This window comes from Pyxicephalus adspersus, chromosome 12, assembly GCF_032062135.1.
Source record: "Pyxicephalus adspersus chromosome 12, UCB_Pads_2.0, whole genome shotgun sequence".
NCBI classification, from domain to species: Eukaryota; Metazoa; Chordata; class Amphibia; order Anura; family Pyxicephalidae; genus Pyxicephalus; species Pyxicephalus adspersus.
This window is the reverse complement of record NC_092869.1, coordinates 4,931,528-4,950,176: the sequence shown is the minus strand read 5'-3', so window position 1 is coordinate 4,950,176 and position 18,649 is coordinate 4,931,528. Positions and strand designations below refer to the sequence as shown.

At 42.6% G+C, this 18,649-nt stretch overlaps 1 protein-coding gene across 1 annotated transcript in view; it reads right to left on the bottom strand.

Moving 5' to 3' along the window:
• Positions 1–14,439: 14,439 nt before the first annotated feature.
• Positions 14,440–18,649, bottom strand: part of IQGAP3 (IQ motif containing GTPase activating protein 3) — a gene marked incomplete at its 5' end in the record, with an annotated part of 21,554 nt that continues 17,344 nt past the window's right edge. The window contains 7 exon segments of the mRNA XM_072427725.1: positions 14,440–15,113; positions 15,781–15,889; positions 16,363–16,461; positions 16,723–16,889; positions 17,156–17,368; positions 17,720–17,807; positions 18,546–18,649. Of these exon segments, the coding sequence (XP_072283826.1) occupies positions 15,000–15,113; positions 15,781–15,889; positions 16,363–16,461; positions 16,723–16,889; positions 17,156–17,368; positions 17,720–17,807; positions 18,546–18,649 (894 nt within the window).

The window sequence follows — 18,649 nt, the reverse complement described above, 5'->3', positions numbered from 1 at the left end:
TGTACCAACATAGCTGGTGAAGGAAGAGCATTGATAATCATATGAGAGTTGATGTAGGTAGTAGACGGAAGGTGGAGAGACAACACCTCCAGGAGCCATGTGTGTTGGGTCAGTTGCTTGTGGTCACCTTCAGGACACCTTGTGCCAAAATACAATTTTGGTAGAGGCTGGGGAAGTTCCATACAGACAAGAGATGTACGTCTGAGTCAATAGAGCATTGTTAGGGAGCTTGGAATGGCCAGGGTTGTGGTCTACCAGCATGACTGATTGAAGAATCAAAAAACAAGTGGCGGAAGTGACATGAGAATCGTATGAATTGAGGAAGAGTAGTCTAAATTGGTATGGAAAAAACTCCAGGGTTTTGGTCTATAGTAAAAGGTAAAGAAATAAGCTGAAGAGGACAGCCATGGATACCACCATTGCGGTATAGGTGAGGTGAAAGCTGATTGGGTGTGGTAAAGGAATATTGACTTGAAGATGGTGGAGGTTGATGAGACATCACCTCCAGGTCCTGGGAGAACTGGTGGGGGAAAGGGGGTCGGAATAGGTTAATAGCATAGCAAAATAATCGTCCTCAGTTTGAAAAAAAGGCTGGCAGACTCCAACATGGTCCCAATGGTCTCCAACACATTTCAGGGGCCTATCCGTCCTCCTTCATTTGTACCAGCGAGCCCCTGAAACGCGTTGGTTCCAACTTGGACTTTTTATGGCCATCAACAAAACCTATTGGACCTACAGAAGAATATCTGTGGCTCTCCCATCCTTCAGATACTTTGATGGACTGATGAGACAGATAGGGAAGGGTCACAAGGCTGAGTTGAGAGGGCAAGTGGGGGAGATGAGGAAAGTTAGGCTGGTGGGCCATAATGGCAGAAGGGCCTATATGCCCTTATAATGAAATAAATGGCGGTAAGGTCATGGCGGTTGGATATAACGTGTTACAGAGATAAGACACAAATGACTCGCGTGAAGTCGCCCCTTTAATATCTGTTTTTGTAAGTGTGGAACATCTCTGGGGATCTATAAAGGGATTTTTTTTCCTTTCCATATGATTGTACCTGCTATATACGGAATAATAACTAAGGCTCACGACGTAACCCTAGCATTAGGCTTTTACACCAAGGACACTTTGCCACCCCTCCTGTCTGAGCGTTGGTCTTCGTGCCGCGCTTCTCTTTAACACCGTTGACAGGATTATAACTATATCATTTGCTAGGCTTGAACCTTTTTTTTTTTTCTTTTTTAAATTAATGAGCATAAGGTTGTCAAGGGCTGCCATGGTAACGAGCGGTTGCCAAGGAACCCAAAGCGAGGCAGTTCCTGTGGAGTGTAATAAGGGGTCACATTAACTAACAGAGAGGTGGTGGCTGAGGAGGGGTGTATGCCCACACAATGTGTTTAACCCCTTCCTCTACCGGGTGGCCATAACTTCGGCATTGGACTGCAGAAAAAAGTCTCATTGGCATGGCAGCAAGCAAGAATATGTGCCCAATAAATGCCATTTCTGGTCTACACCCCAGCAATGGCTGCATTGCATTTATCAGGATGGGTTTCCAAAATGTGACAGTGCCTAGGCATCGTAAAGGCCAATTGTAGTTTCCTTCACAACCCATGTGACAACATAGGAGGACATTTAGGAGACAGGGATAAAGCGTTGTCACCCTATATCATTAGTTATTAGTTGGCAAATGTTTTCAATCCTGGAACCAGATCCATTTCAGGTTTTCTGAATCACCCTGGTTTTCCTATGATAGTCTATCATCTCTGGTCTTGGAGAGCTTCATCATAAATCAGGCCCGTTGAATCTGACAAAAATCCAATAGCCCGATAAATTGATAATTGATTGAACATTGATCAGCGATGTAAATCAGAGAGGAGTGCTCCTTATTAACCAACAGCCAATAGGAGCGCTTCTCATTGTTTATTATAACAACATGTTCTTATAATAAACAGCAGGAAGCACTCCTATTGGCTGGCATTTTTTGGGAATGCCTCCAGCCTATGGGAGTAGAGAGGGGCCCAGAAATTCCTAATGGTGGCCCTGTGTTTGCTCAGGTTGATTGATGAATGCCAGTTAGGGCAGGTTATCAATAGAAATCAGGGGGATCTCTGCAGCGGTTCCCTCTGCAGTGGTGCTATTCATAGAGGCCATATATTAGTAAAGGCAATGCTGACTTTTTGTGTTCAGAAGGTGAGCGCACAGCTGGTTCCCCTGCAGAGACAGATGTGTAAGGCGGTTAAACCTCATCCCTTAAACCTGCGGTGACAATGAAAAGGAGCTGCAGCCGGTCGCCTCCGCTCTGTGTTGGAACCGAACATTCTTTTGCCTGAGGAAGTCACTGCGGTTTTAAAAAATATAAAAAAAATTAAATTGTAGCAAAAAGAGAGAGGTGGGGGAGAGAAAGAGGGGAAGAAAGAGTGAGAGAGGAAGAAGAAAGGGGGGTGATGAGGGAGAGAGAAATAAAGAAAAGAAAAGAAAGGTGAGAGAGAATTGTTGAAGAGAGAAAGAAAAAAGATAAGAGATAAGGAGATGGAGGGGGAGAGAGAGAGAGGGGGAAAGGGGAGAGAGATGGGGCAGGAAGAGATGGGGGGGGGGGGGCAGGGGGAGAAAGGGAAAAATAAATTGAATAAAGAGGGGTGAAGTGGGCGAGAAAGAAAAGAAGGAAGAAAGAAAGGATATTATTTACAGAAGTTTTTTTGTAATGCAAAAGCTGTACTGAATGTCACGAATCTATGTTCTGTATTGGTTTATTTTGGCTTTGTAATTTTCTATACATATATAAAATGAAAATTAATAAAAAATACTGAAAACAAAAAGAAAGTGGGAAGGTGAGAGTAAGGGAGATAGGAGGAGGGAAGGGAGAGTAATGGGGAGCAAAGGATGGAAGGGAGGGAGGAGGAGGAGGAGAAGGAAATAAAAGAAAAGAAGGAAAGAAAAGTCTGAAGGAAAGGAAGGAAAGAAAAGAAAGAAAGGAAGAAGTAAAGGAAGGAAGGAAAGAAAAGAAAAAAGTAAGAAGGAAAGGAAGGAAGGAAAGAAAAGAAAAGAAGGAAAGTAAAGAAAGAAAGAAGGGAAGGAAGGAAGGAAAAGTCTGAAGGAAAGGAAGGAAAGAAAAGAAAGAAAGTAAGAAGGAAAGGAAGGAAGGAAAGAAAAGAAAAAAGTAAGAAGGAAAGGAAGGAAGGAAAGAAAAGAAAAAAATAAGAAGGGAAGGAAGGAAAGAAAAGAAGGAAAGGAAGGAAGAGTAAGGGAAGGAGTTGGAGAGTAAGGCAGGAATGGAAGGTAGAAGGTGAGGGAAGGAGTGTTGAAGAGGGGAAGAAGAGAAGGAAGTTTTTGAGAGAGTAAGGCAGTAAGAGAAGGATAAAGGAAGGAATGAAAGGGAGAAAGTAACAGGGAGGCAGAAAGAGAGGGAGAAGGGAGAAAAAAAAGCATGTATTGGAGAGTATAAGGTAGGGAAGTCTTACTCTTCCCCTTACTCTCTCTTCCTTCTCCGTATCCTCCTTACCTGAAGGTAAGGAGTAAGAGGAAGAGTAAGGAAGCAAAAGAGAAGGAAGGTAGGAAAGGAGAGTAAGGGAAGAAATGAGAGAAAAGAAAGAAGGAAGGGGGAGAGATCATGAAGAAAAAGGGGTGAAGTAGGGGGGAGAGAAATAAGGGAAAGAAAAAAGAAAATAAAGAAATGGAGTTGAAGAGAGGGGGATACAGAGACATGGGAGAAGGGGAGAGAAAATAACGAGAGAGAAGGATAAAAGGAAAGTGGGAGGGGGGAAGAGGGAGAGAAATGGGGGTAGGAAGAAAGCAAGGAAGAGAAAGAGAGAGGGGGGAGAAATAAGAAAAGAAAAGAAGGAAGGGGAAGAGATGAAGAAGAGGAAGGAGGGAAAAGAGAGAGAAAGGGAGATGGGGTAAGAAGAAAAATAGAGAGAGAGAATGGAGAAAGAAGGAGGAGATAAAAATAGAAAAAAAGTTGGTGGTTGAAGGTTGAAATAGAGAAAAAAAGGGAAAGAGAAGTGGGGATTATAAAGGAAAATTCCCACTAAAGCAGCAAACTAGACGAGGCAACCAACACCAGCCACCGCTCCCCCACCAAGCTGCCTTCTGATTCGACAATAAAGGAGCAGTAGAAACCTGATGAAACCATCACTCTAATTACTTACCTCACTTTAACGGATTATATTTACAAGCTTTGGGCAAAATTCAGTAAAATCAGTTTGGGCTTCTTCTGAACTATTTCACAACTCATTGACAGATGTTTTTTCTGCTTTAAATGAGTTTTGCATTCCTATGGATTTGTCCAGGGACAGAGTCCTGGTTAGATTGATAGCTTAGTGCTATACAAAAAAACATTGATTTCTGATACCATTCAACAATCGTATTTAAAATGAATCTAAATAGAAATTCAGCAACCAACTAATCATAAAATACTTTTTTTGAGGGTGCGGGTAGTTGTGGATAGATTGGATGAGTTGATAAATATCAATTGAAAGTACACAAGTTGTATTGCGTGTGTGAATAATCAAGTTCATCCAATCAGAATCCAATCGCTTTATATCTGAAAAACAATTAGAAAGGGCTGTATCCTATCCACATGGTGGAAGGAAGAGGAGTCATTGCTGCAAATATATGAGCTTGTGTTATAGGGCAATGTTAACATCATGCTTTTTTTAAAACAGCAACTAAATAGGAGAATTAAATATAATAATATTTTTATTTACTTGAATAATAATGGCTCCAATTGCCTTTTCTAGCTGCTAGAGGTTCTCCTAAAGAACAAGCCCACCCCACCGGCAGCGACCTGGCACTAACGGGTTAATCCACCAGCTGCTGTAAGATGCCATCACCTTCTTCAAGCACTTCTCACTTTCTGAGCGTTTCAGGAAAGGGCGTCTGTTCTGCCATCTTGTTGCACGTCTCCAAAGCAACAGAAGGCGCGAGCTACGGGAGAGTCGCAGGAAGCTTCTTCTCATCTCCATCTTGTGGGGTTTCATACTGTGGTGGGCAACTGGCAACAAAATTGTCACATGGCAATCTGTTTGCATGAAAATTGTACACAACTGTAATAAGTGGTCACCTGTCCTCCACAAAGAGTCAACCCCACCCCAAAGGGATATTTATTTCCTGAATGTCTTAAATACCCCAACAGTATGATCTTCTCACCATAAATCTTTACCTGTTCCTGTCCACCTTGAAGCTAAGGGTATTTGAAGATGTAGCTAACCTTTGATACTTGGGATTCAAACTCATGTCACATGACCTCCGTCACCCAAACTTGGCCACCTTGGTACCCAACTGCAAGTGGCTTGGTGGCCCATTGGTTGGCTTTTTTGCCTTTCAGCACTAGGATTTCAGGCTTGCATCTCAAGCAGGACATTTTTTGATGGAGATTGTATGCTTTTGTTGGGTCATACTGATATGTTGATTGGCTTTCTTCAAAACTGAGAGACAACTATGACTATGGGTTCCTATAATATGTTGATGCCTAAGAAGTTTAAGATAATATTAATTGTCCCTCATCAGTAAGTTCTGTCCTTCTTGGTCGGTCCATTGGTTGGCCCTCTTACCTTTAAGCGCTGGGAATTCAAGTTTGCATCTCAAGCAGGGCCATTTTTTGATAGAGGTTGTATGCTCTTCATGGGTCATTGGTATATGGATTTCTAACAAAAATTTAGAAACAACTAGTTAGATGACTATGGACTGTTAGTGTGTTGGTGTTTCATAAGTAACTGTCCTTCTTCTGGAACCATTGGCGGCCCATTGGTTGGCCCTCTTGCTTTGAAATACTGTCCTTCTGCAACCAAATTCCCATGGGCCCATTGGTCTTCGCATTGGTCCATCTTTCATGGTCTGATTGACCTCTGTTTAAAAATACTATTTTTAAAGTATAACTAAACTCATCAAGCATCAGGCTGTACCTGTAATGAGTGCCATGATGAACTAAAGAGCCATATCAAAGACAGGCTGGTGTAAGTTTGCAATCGTTGGAATTTCCAACCATCGTCCTTCAACTATGGTCCTGAAAGTTTACAATATGTGGTAACATTCCACCCAATTATTCTTCTGGCAGTAAAGCAGTTAAATCATATACCTCATGGGTCTGCTACGCCCCTTGAAGGCAAACACCGAGCCTCACCTTAGCCTGTACATACATCAGAAAGGGAGAGGTGCACAGATAACCCCCAACAGGGACAAAAACATCCCTCATAAATTAGACAGCTTGAATGGGACCAGCGGACACAGAATGAATGGCCTTATCAGGGCGCGACGGATCGCTTACCTCAACGCCATCAAAAACAGCGGATCCCCACCCATGGCCGTCATCCCTACATCCGCTCTCCTGGATCAAAAAACAAATAAGAGGTACAAGGACAGGCACGTTGGTCAACAGACTGAAAAGGAGGAATTTTGTTCTTTCACTTTTTACCCTCATTGCTACGGGAGACCTGTAAATAAAACCTGAACATTGCATAGATTGAAGTATATCTATGGGTATTTTCGATGGAACTTCTCTTGGAATTATATTGCTGACTGTGGTCCTAATGGAGAGTTTTTGATTCACTTCCTATTGGGTGTCTTTCTGTCCTGGCAAAAATTGAAACAATTTTCTCCAATAAAATTTTTAACAAATATTAGTCGAGTCAATGCTTGTAACAAGTTGTTACCAAGCCTCCCCTTTCCCTCCTGGTAAAGTCAGATGCTCATGCTCATGATAATGTACATCTTCCACGGACTGTAGTGTATTTTGTTGGGATTTCAAACCCCTAATCCAACCAAGAGGCAGCAGGGAATCACGGAAGCATCACCTCCAGCTCCGGGAGAACCAAAAGCTTTTGGGCCACCGGTAGGTGGCAAACTTCCAATGGAAGGACTTTGTTCAACTGGATAGGCAAATTCTACACGGATGGTCCCCAGTGCTTTTATACAGCTTAGAGACCTCTTACTAAAAACAAATAAAATGGAAGACCTTGGGTCACCACAACCAATATTTAGAACCTATATATGCCTTTTATTTGTTTAATAGGATGCTATGGAAGATTTGCTGAGGCCCCAAGATGTAACTCATCATGGTGGTCGCACCAATTAATAGCAATCTGCAGGAGATGATGAGATCAGTTTGCCAACTTGGTATATCCCTAATGGTGTATGAGGCTGATGGGATGCCTTGGATGCCTGGAATGGGCATGTACAAGTGGGTGCCTGCCTTAAACTCCAGGCCAATGGCTACCAATATATGAGAGCCGTCTGACATGCCTATGGATGTGATTGGATCTCTGCCCATCCGGTCCAGAGATTTTCACAGCCCAGAACCAGAACCATCTAATGGGAGGTAATCTGCAATATATTACATTTCTCAGATACCTTTTCAAGTGACCCTGTCACAACTCCTCGGTGAATAAGCTTTGTGACTATATAAGGAGAGATTATGGTCCATTCATGATGTGATCTCAGTGCTACAGAAATGGGAAGTTTTTTTATTTTCTCAATACTATCATTTTGGTTTGTGTATTTGAGCACCAAGCGCCGGGGTACTTTCTGAGAATAAGAATGGGGAAGAGAAAATGAACGTTGTGGTCACACGGTCCGAAGAGGAGTCGATGACGTGGGGGTCAGGGGTGGTGGTGACTGATCACACAAGAAGTCTATGGCTATTTTTAGACCAGGCCGTGAACATCATTGACAAAAATAACACATTTAGAGTTGTGGTCAGAGAACTTCTGTAATTGTTTGTTTAGTGAAATCAATTTATTTCATAGGAAAAGAAAATTATCAGAGAATCATATTGTTACGTTTCCATAGCTGGAAAGTCTCCATATTTCGCCCTGAGACTCTTGCTGACCAATAGGATTACAGGTTTTGTGGGCTGACAGGTGAAGCCCTAATTAGTTGTCACTATTGCCTATTGGTTGCCCATGTATTGCCACCATAGCCCATTTGTTGCCCATATATTCACAAGTTTTGTAACAATTTGTTGCAAAATATTTTCACCATTGCCCATTTGCTTCCCTTATATTGTCTTGATTGCCCATTTTTGTCACAAATCTTGCCACCTTTTTTGTCCTGTATCCTGGATATTTCTACTAATGTTCATTTATTACCCCCCCCCCCCTATATTGTTAAGATTGACTGTTTGTTGTCCTATCACCATTGCCAATTTGTTGCCAAATATTATCATGATTGCCCATTTGTTGCCCGTGTATTGTCACAACTGCCCATTTTTTCCACATGTTAACTCTTTTTTTTTCTTGTATCGCAGATATCACTACCATTGCTTATTTGTTGCCCACATATTGTTATTATTGCCATATTTTATCATCATTACCCATTTGCTGTCCATATATTGTCAATATTACCCATTTATTCCACATATGTTGCCTCAATTTTTCTCATATACCAGATATTGCTGCCATTCATTTTTTGCCCACATATTGTTAGGAGTGCTTGTATGTTGCCATATATTATTACCTTTGCACATTTGTTGCCCAGGTATTGCCACTATTGCTTGTCGCCCAAGTAATGCCACCGTTGCCCATATATTGGCCCCTGTATTCGTAAGTTTGTCAATTTGTTGCCAAGTATTGTCACAACTGTCCATTTTTTCCACATATGTTGACTTTTTTTCTTGTATCCCAGATATACCTATCATTGCTCATTTGTTGCCGCCATATTGTTAAGATTGCCTGTTTGTTGCCATTTTTTCCCCAGTTCTTCCATTGACATTGCCTCATTTTTTTCTCTCGTATCCCAGATATTGCTACCGTTGCCAATTTTTGCCCACATAATGTTAGGATTGCCATATATTTTAACCTTCACACATTTGCTGCCTAAGTATTGCCGCTATTGTCTATTATGTTGCCTATGTAATGCCATCTTTGCCTATTTATTGGCCATGTATTTGGATGTTTGCCAATTTGTTGCCAAGTATTGTCGTGATTGCTGATGTTTTGCTGTCAAGACTGCCCATTTGTTCCAAATATCTTGCCACCTTTTTTCTCGTTTGCTACCTGTGTTCATTTGTTGCTCCCATATTCTTAAGATTGCCCTTTTGTTGCCATATATTATCACCATTGCCCGTTAGCTGCCCATGTAGTGTCAAGATTGCTTATTTGTAGACATATATTATCACCATTGATCACTGGCTTCCAATATATTGGCACAATTTCGACTGGGTAATTACTGACATATTAGTATGATGCCAGATTGTGTCCCAACTCTCAACCTGTTAGTTGCGTATTGTCTCACTTGCCCATTTATTACCACAATTTGGTGCCTTCTTAGGGATATCATATCAGCGCTGTTTGTTTTGGTGACCATGTTACTGTATCTCAACCACCTCATGAGTTGGACACTCAAACCATGAGTCTAAGAAGAAATTTGGGCCCCTAAGGCAATAACACTATTGCCCTTTTAAGAAAACTTATCTTCATGTGCCATGCGTGAATGTCCTGATCCACTACCAATTGGGCACCACCATTTAGGAAATATGGCCGTGACATAGGGTAGAAGCTGGGCACATCGCGATAGTAGCTACAGGGGTGCCATTTTGTTTTCCCCTGCCCAGGCCAGCCACAACCATAAATCCCATGCAGATGGGCAACAGATGAGCATCTATCTTGTCCTGGTAATCACAGGGTAATAGAAGGCACACTCCCATGGGTTTAGGCAACCACTAATATATGATGTCCACTGCCAGCCAAATACATTTGATCCTTTTATTGGAGGGTGGAAATAAATGGAGATTTCTAAAAATATGTTTCTTTATTTTCCTGAGGTACAAGGCCAAGGAAAGCAGGTTTTGGAATGAAACCACACTGCGGTTCGTTGACCTCATCCGGCACGTTGAAAACGTTTCCAGGGAGATTGTGAAGGTTAACCTCAGCTCATCCTGGAAAGACACGTCCTCCATTTTTATGCCTTGGATTGACTTATTTAGAGAACCGGTATATGGACATAGTTTAGTCATGGGGGTCTTCCAGTTCCCTGTAGGCCTAGTGGAGCCCTATGGGCAGAAATGGGAATGTGTATACATGTGCTCAGTGGTTTTGTCAAGGATCAATTCCTACATGGATACCCTACATCAGGGGAGTCAAAATCTGGCCCCCAACGTCCTTTTTGTTGGCTCCCAAAGGAATCCCTTGATAGCCTGTGCAAAAAGGTTACCATTGACATTTAACTCAGAAGCTAATATAAGCTTGTCCCAGATTGAATGTGACGCAAAACCTCTTTGCTTCCATATGAAAAGGGTTTATATCTAATGAGAAGGAAAAATGTTCTAAATTTTTTTAATAAATTTCAAGGTTAGCCCATGACTTTGTCTAAGTTTTTAATTTTGGCCCACTGTGTATTTGAATTTGACAGCCCTTCCTTATATGGATGGAAAAAAATTGGGTAAAGCAAAGGTAATCTGAAAAGCCAAAGCAGTCAGGCAACTGGCATTTTCAGGAATGGCCAGAAGAAGCCTGTGTACTTTTTTTAATGCAGGTCAGTAAAGGATTTACTTAAAAGAGTAAGGTCTGTTATAGGCAGAGTCAGATTTCTGAATAGGGGAATCGGATCATAGCCTACAGTGGCAAGACCCCTAGGGGGCGCACTCAGACCTTAGGACCCTGGGGAAGGAAAGTGCAGCAAAAGGTGGATGGCCTAGGGGGAGAAAAAAAAAGCACAAATCCAGCCCTGGTTATAGGGTGACAACGCTCCTTCCCTATCCTGCCATCGTGCACTTGTGTTGTCACCGTGTCACATGGACACCAGATAGAGAATAAGAGTAGCCGTATCCCCCCCCCACAGCCATTGCTGGAATACATTTAGGCATAAAATTGCTGCAAAGTGGAAACAAAGATAATAAACATTGAAAGCGTTATAATACGCAGCACACATAACAAACCAAATATCATTAAGTGAAATCGCTGTTTCCCCGCCATCTCCTCATGTGCTGGAGTTCTCTACCACCCTGCGGTGGAATTATTTTCTGCAAGCTGGAAATCAAGAAAAGAAAAAACTTCTATTAGGGAGAGCTGGGAGCCGTCTAGACCTCAAGCTATTTATAGCACCCGGATATTTTTAGGTCTTCTATGCACAGTAGGAGTTTTTGGAATGGAAAAAAAAAAAAGGTTTCACTTTGTGTGCAGAACAAAATGCTTTCAGAGAGTCCTGAGAAGGAAGTGTACACGCTGGAAGGTTATCAATAGGGCCACGACTCTGCCCTGATAGAACAATACGCTTATTTTAGAAGTGTGAATAAGCAGAAAGTGAACGAGGGACGGAATGCCGGAAACCATAAAAGACACAACCCCCCCACCACCACCACCACCACCACCCTACAGTACAATGGCGGCAGTGGTTGCGGCCTGTAATCCTGGGGCCACATCAGGGCCCCTAGACTAGGAGAAGCAGGCTTGTGATCATAGTAATAAGTCATTGACTGGGGCAAGGAGAACGCCAGACGTGGGCTTTTTTTTAATTCAGTCATTAATCCTTCCTGCCGCCTGATCGCTCTGGTGCACACGTGCATCGAATACCTGCGCATGCCGGGAATGAGCTGCATGGGAGTTGCCCCAGCCCAGCCAATCAAAATGACCAAAGATCATCCAAAAGAGGAAGAAGGTGATGGCACCCTGCAGCAGAATGGGGACAGGTGGGGACAGCGGGTTTAGTAGCGCTTTAAGGTATTAATGGTGCATTGATCAAACACTACTTGCCAGATACAAATGAATGCAGTTCTGTAATCATTTATATATTGACCTTGTGAAGATCATGTACAGCAAGGTTGGAGTGTGAACAGAAGAAGCAGTTCAAGAAGCCAATCAGTTATTGTGCTGATAGGACAGAGCAAACTGACAGATCGGTGAGCTCATCATTGAGCTGCTTCTCCTTTCACAGTCCAGTCACTGGCTGAGAATCTGCATAGTCACAGCTTGTTCAGGTATCTTGTGGGTTCTCCCTTCCTTCTGTCCTTCCTCCCTTTCCCCTTTTCCCTTCTTTCGTACTTCCTTTTCTCTTATTCTTACTTCTAGTACTCCTTTTTTCCTTCTTTTAAACCCTCCTTACTTTCTACCCAAATCCTTTATTCCCTTTCTCCTTTCTTTTTTTTCCTCTACCCCTTCCTTTCTTCCTATCTCATTAATTTAGCTAATCAATAAACAAAAGAATAAAGGAATCTGAATAACTCATTCATATATATCCATCTACAGGGCTGAATTTCTGAATAGGCCACCCAGGTTGCGACCTAAGGAAGCATGACCACTAGGGGGCGAACGTAGGCCATGCAACTACATTGTTTTGACAGGTACAGAATGCTCCACCTCTGTCATATAGAAGAACTGTGACATAGTGAGTTTTATGTGACCGGATTATTACTGGTAAGAGCGCTGGTTTCCTTTTTCTTTCTCACTTTCTTCCCCCGCCTCCTTTACCTTTCTTTAACTCTCTGTCTCTTTCTTTTCCTCTCCCCCTCTCTCTATACCCCTCTTTAACGCTCTCTTTTCTTCTGTCTCTCTCTCTCCTTTTGCAGTACTGAACTGCTCACTGCTGCCCTCATCCATTTTCTATGGAACTGCCGCTGGGAGGAGCTACACGTTGCAGCAGTTCCCCAGCATGAAGAAGTGATAACTGCAATGCAACCTCATGTCAGTCTGAACAAAGATTTATAAAACTTATTTCAAGGCAGTTACAGGGGAGAGGGGGCGGCGCAAGGTAGCCGGCCTAGGGGAGAAAAATTACAAATATGACACTTTTCTTTTGCTCTCATCTTGCTATCCCACCTTTAAGCTAAACTAAACCTTTTACATGTTCCGGTCCCCTTCCCATTCTTCCCGCTCACCTCTAAATCTAATATTTTCTTTTTTTACTTTATTTTCATGTACTTTTTCCCCTCCCATGCACCATTTTCTTCATTCCCTAAACTAAGCCAAACCTATTTACCTTTTCTTTTTCTTTTGCCATTTCTGTCCCGATCACACTTTTTCTCCATTCCTTTCCTTTCAAGCTACGAGCTAAACCTTTTTTTATTTCCCTTGCTGTCCTATCTCATCCCTCCCTCGCATCCATAAAGTGAGGTAATCCTTTTAATTTTTTCCATTTATTTTTCTTTTTCCCCTTTTCTTACTCTTTTTTCTGTTCCTGCCCTTCCCACACTTCTTTTTCTGACCTGACATCAGCACGGATTGGAGGTGCGCTAGGCAGCATTGAATAGATCTCTGTACCTGGATGTCCTGAGTAGGTGGCACTTTGGAAATGGGGGGTGCAGATAAATGTACTTATATATGTGCAATGACTAAAATCACTGGACACCCTCAGAGGTCCAAGAAAGGACGTTCAGCATTAGGGTCATGGGTACCAGAGACTCAATAACGAAGGAAGGAAGGGGTAGCCAGGACACTATCTGCATGGAGTTTGCAGGTTCTCCCCGTGTTTGTGTGGGTTTCCTCCCACATCCCCCAAACATGCAGTTAGGGTAATTGGCTTCCCCTCAAATTGTCCTTAGGCTGTGTTACTGACCTATGACTATGGTAGGGACATTAGATTGTGGGGGACAGCCAACTATGGACTTTGTACAGTGCTGCATAATATGTCGGTGCTATATAAATACTGGATAATAATAATAATTCCAACACATTGCAGAACAATTGCTTATTCTTACACATTCTGTTAAAGGGCAGAAAACATATTTGTGAAGCTTTTAAACACAATATCATCCTCCAGATGGTGTAATAATCTCACTACGCACACAATAAACTTCACTGCTGACAGGAAAATTTACCCGAATGACGCAAAGCAAACCTAAAATACAGCTTTGCTATTTTGTACCTGTGTAAGTTTTTCCAAATGACTCAAATATTGTATTTATTTGTCTAATGAATATAATAAATATGACATCTTCAAACCTAGCGACACCAAGTGTTATTTCGTCCACAAGGATGAATGCTTTACCTTCTACATCAGGGGTGTCAATCTCAAATAGACAGAGGGCCGAAGTTAAAAACTTGAACCAAGTTGGGGGCCAAACATGAAATTTATTGAAAAAATTAAGGAAGTTTACTACTTCATCCATAACTAACAATAACAAACCCCTCTACACACACTTTAGGGTTGAAAAGACTAATTTCTATCTATCTATGCAGGCTGTGTTGTTCATCCTCATTGTTTGTCTGACACTAAATATTACACTATGCAGTCTTTAATGGATTGAAACAAACACAATGTCCTTGGTAGTCAGGCACCATGTGATCATTGCCTAGGCTTTGTGTCACATGATGGGTGTACAGTAATAATGTCTATGTATTGCACGTATTAAAAATAATGATGTGATGTGGTAACGCGGGGGGGCCGGATGTAGTTCATTTTCGGAATTCTTTGGGGGGGCCAAAAACAAGGACCTTGAGGGCCAGGTTTGGGCCTCGGGCCAGAGTTTGACACCCCTGTTCTACATGAACACCAAGCTATATCCACAACCAGGTCTAGACATCAAAAAGAGGAAGATTTATTTATCATGTTTTATTTAATAGTGGAGGTATTAAAAAGACGATAAATACACACAACGATAACAGAGACACAAACAGAACGACAGCTGGAAGCACATAAAAACCAAAAATAATTTAAACATACAAATTCCAAAGTAATACTTAAGTCATTATTCAGATCTGCTATTTTCATACAAGAATGGCGATTTTTTTCCGGTTCTCATAGCAATAGCGAGATCTTGAAAAAAAACAAAACAGCCAAGACCGTAATGCAAAAAGTGCAGATAAAGCCTTATGGTGAAAGTGAAATGCAAAAAATCAGCACACCCAGCTTGGCAGCAATCTAAAAAAAAAGTCAGTCGTAGTGTTTTTGATATTAGATGTTAGAAGGTTAGGAAAGCTTTTTGGCATTCAGGCTATGAAAGCAGATATAACTGCATTTTGCTATTTTCCCACTAGAGGGCGGTCGTCAGCCAGCAAGTCCATGCAAGAGTACAGTATAGAGCAGCTGGAGTGGTGGCCCTCCAAGTGCCGGGCCCTTCGGGGCTTGAAGATTATCAGTTTCGGAAGAACTTTTTGTTCAAGAGGAAGATGAGCAGATTGACGTTGACTTTTGCCTTGTCAAACATCTTCATGACGGCCACTCCTTCATATTGCAGCTGGAGGAGGTCCTAGGGAAAGGAAACGCAAGAGTGAGCGTCTTTGATGCGTATTATTGCGCCAGACCATGATGTCTAAGAATGCGGTGCACCGGTTTGACAGTAGATGAGTCACTTCTTTTGGGAAAGTATGCAGCCAAGCCATGGTCACACCTCCAACCTGATCGACAAGCTCCTTCTAGTGACCGAACCTCCAACCTGATCGACTAGCCCCCTCTAGTGACCGAACCTCCAACCTGATCGACTAGCTCCCTCTAGTGACCATACCACCAACTTGTTCAAATAGCTTCCCTACTTGGCCATACCTTCAACCTTATCGAACAGCTCCCTGCAGTGGGCCCCACATCCAACCTGATCAACTAGCTCCCTCTAGTGACCGAACCTCCAACCTGATCGACAAGCTCCCTCTAGTGACCAAACCTCCAACCTGATCAACTGGCTCCCTCTAGTGACCATACCACCAACTTGTTCAAACAGCTTCCCTACTTGGCCATACCTTCGACCTTGCAGTGGGCCGCACGTTCAACCTGATCAACTAGCTCCCTCTAGTGATTGCACCTCCGACCTGATCGACTAGCTCCCCCTAGTGGCCATACCACCAATCTGATCAACTAGCTCCCTGCAGTGGCCGCCCCTCAGGCCTGATTGACTAGCTCCCTCTAGTGGCTACACAACTGACCTGATAGTTGAGCTGAAACTTCTCCATGTCGACCCCCAAGAATTTTGTTTTCACTTGAAACTTTCCCGCCTCTTCGCAGGGGGTTATCTCGAAAATAACATTACGGAATCTAAAAAACAAAGCAGTTATACAAGAATTAGGATCTTACCAGAATTTTAGATCATCCAACAATCCCTAAATTCTTTGCTTTCATGTCATTTTTAAAGACAGTTTTTACATCACCAGCGTTTATTAAATCATTCCATTCTGCCAGTTACTTCTTGTAATGAGAATACTCCATCCTAATTGGTGAATCATGTTCCTGGGTTGTCATCCAAGTGATATAGTCCTAGGCAGGAGTGGTTAACTGTGGTCACCATGCTGAACCCCACACTGAGAAATGCTGTACAGCCATTGGTGGAGGATTTAAACAGGAAGTGACTGCAGAAGATCAGCAGCCCAGTAGTTTATTATAAGGAAAAGGGAATTGTAACGCAAAGAATGTAAACAAACTATGCCCTTGACATTTATTTAGGGGGTGAGGACCTAGGGTTGGGTAAGTGCTTGCCCCTAGGGTTACGGCAGGTGATACAAAATACTCACTGGCTGAAGGGAAGGTCCTCGATCTCCAGCAATACGCCCTTCTCGTGTAGTCTGGTTGCAGTGTAACTCAAAGCGTTTTGCTTCTTTTTCCCAGCAGCTCTGGGAGAAGAAATGACAGTCGAATCACATAAAGCACTTTTACCCCCACAACACAGACAGATAAACACGAATAGGATTGAGAAGTAGGCAGAGATATGGAAGGCAGGTGAAGCCGGACTAATGTACACCTCTGTTCAATTCAGCAAAAGAATATTGGAAATGTCATGCAAGTGGCTGCATTATGTGGCCTTTCTATACACGAGCTCTAATCTCCGGGCCACGTGGGCTTATGACGGTCGGTACTGTGGACCTCAAACTTACTTTTGGTTGGCAGCCAAGTTATCCAGGCAAGTCTTGATGTACTGATTGTAGAAGTCTACCTGCTCCTCGTGGAAAGCTGTCTTGCAGTGCAGCCTCTGCATTGTTTGCCGTAGTTTCACCAGCTCAGCCTTCCGGTGTTGGCGGTACCGTCTCTGGTTCCGGATGTCCTGTATCAAAGAAAAATTTCAAGATTCACCAAAAGGCTCCTTTCCTGCTTATTGGGATTTCACCGAGCCCGCGTCATTCACTTGCTGGAAAAAATCCGGCATCATCTCACCCTCCTAAATGCCCCTGGCCCGTCTATACTGACCATCTTAGAAAAAAACCCTGCAAACGATGACCCTACTGGGGCTTATACCCCCTGAAACTGCTGTTGAGCATTGTTTAAACTCAGAGGCTTCATAAGATGACCTAGGGATGTTGCTCACATTACCTTAGCAATCATTGCGATGATATCTTGATACTGGTTGTTGGAAGACACCAATCCCAGGCTCTCCAGCTTTCGCAGGTTGCGGATAATCTTACGTTTCTTCTCCTCCATAGATAGCTGGTTGTTTCCCAGCAGGGAGCGATGGCGCTTCATCTTCTCAGGAGTCTGCGCGTCTCTCAGGGCCCGTTGGTGCATTAGGTGGTAGTGTGTGGCTTCCTGCTCAGGGGAGAAGTCACATGTTAGAAGTCACCTTGTGTGAACACTATCCTTGCATATCGAGGCCACTATACACAAAAACCTACTTTCGAAATGGTTCATTTTCTGGGTTAACAGGGCAAAGCGACAAGTTTGCTTTATTGTTTGGTACCTACATTTCTTTTGTTCTTCCACCAATATTGGTCACTACTGAGAGCCGGAGCAAGTGATCACGTCATGGGATAGCATTGGAGCAATTAATGCAGCTACATAACTTTTTTTGCTTGCAGTCAAGGCAAGGAAAAGGATAGCAAGTATAGAGATTATTTTATCAGCTCATAATGTACAAGGAATTAAAAAGAGGGACTGTACCTGCTGTGCAGAGGCTGAGATGTGAAGGAGCTCTGGTAGGGAGTCCCCAGGCTGGGACTGAATGATGTCCAGCAGCATGTGCTTGGTGCTGTACAAAAAGAAAATGGATTTAGTACATAAGGTACCAGATAACCCAAATTCCCTCACCCTGCATAATGCAAATGTTTAAAACTACTGTAAAAAAGAAAAAAATATATAAAAAGTTGATAGACGGATTTTGCACTGGTTACTAGTCCAGTTTTTAGGTCTTTCTAGGAATCACCATGTACATTAAAAAAGGGTATAGGGAATAACACAATGTCCAACACAATCACCTAAATTCAAAGTTGTCACACTTCTTAGCGAAGGAGTCCTCATAGGCTCCAGAACTGCAGCAGTGAGATGATATTGCAAAGGGAATGGTTCAGCGTAGGCACAAGCTGCAGCAGAGGACCAGCTGTTTGCACTCTCAGAAAAATAGGTAGCAGGGGACATGGAACTTTTTTTTTTTCTTGAAAAGTTGAATTATGTAAAATCCGTGGAACAATTCGAATCACACCCTGTGGATGTACATCTGACCACTCACTACGTGATTGTCACCCAAAAATGTGTCATCTGACATACCTAATGTGCCACTGGGCTAACAATGCCATTTGTTGATTGGTTGTGGTGTCTGACCACTTTCCTTGTCATACATGACTGCATTAATAAAAATTCACACATATATATAAAATTGCATATTCTGCATTCCAGCAATTGCCAATTTTTGAACATGCAAAATAATAGGATATTAAACATTTATAATACACACTGAACGTGAACATGGAGAGGTAGTCCTGCTTATCACCTGAGTAAGAGGCTGTGGGTGTCCATCTCCTCTGCATTTGATTCAATCATATCAAACTTATTGGTAAGGGTGAGCGATATCTCCAATTTCCGAAGCTGAGCCAG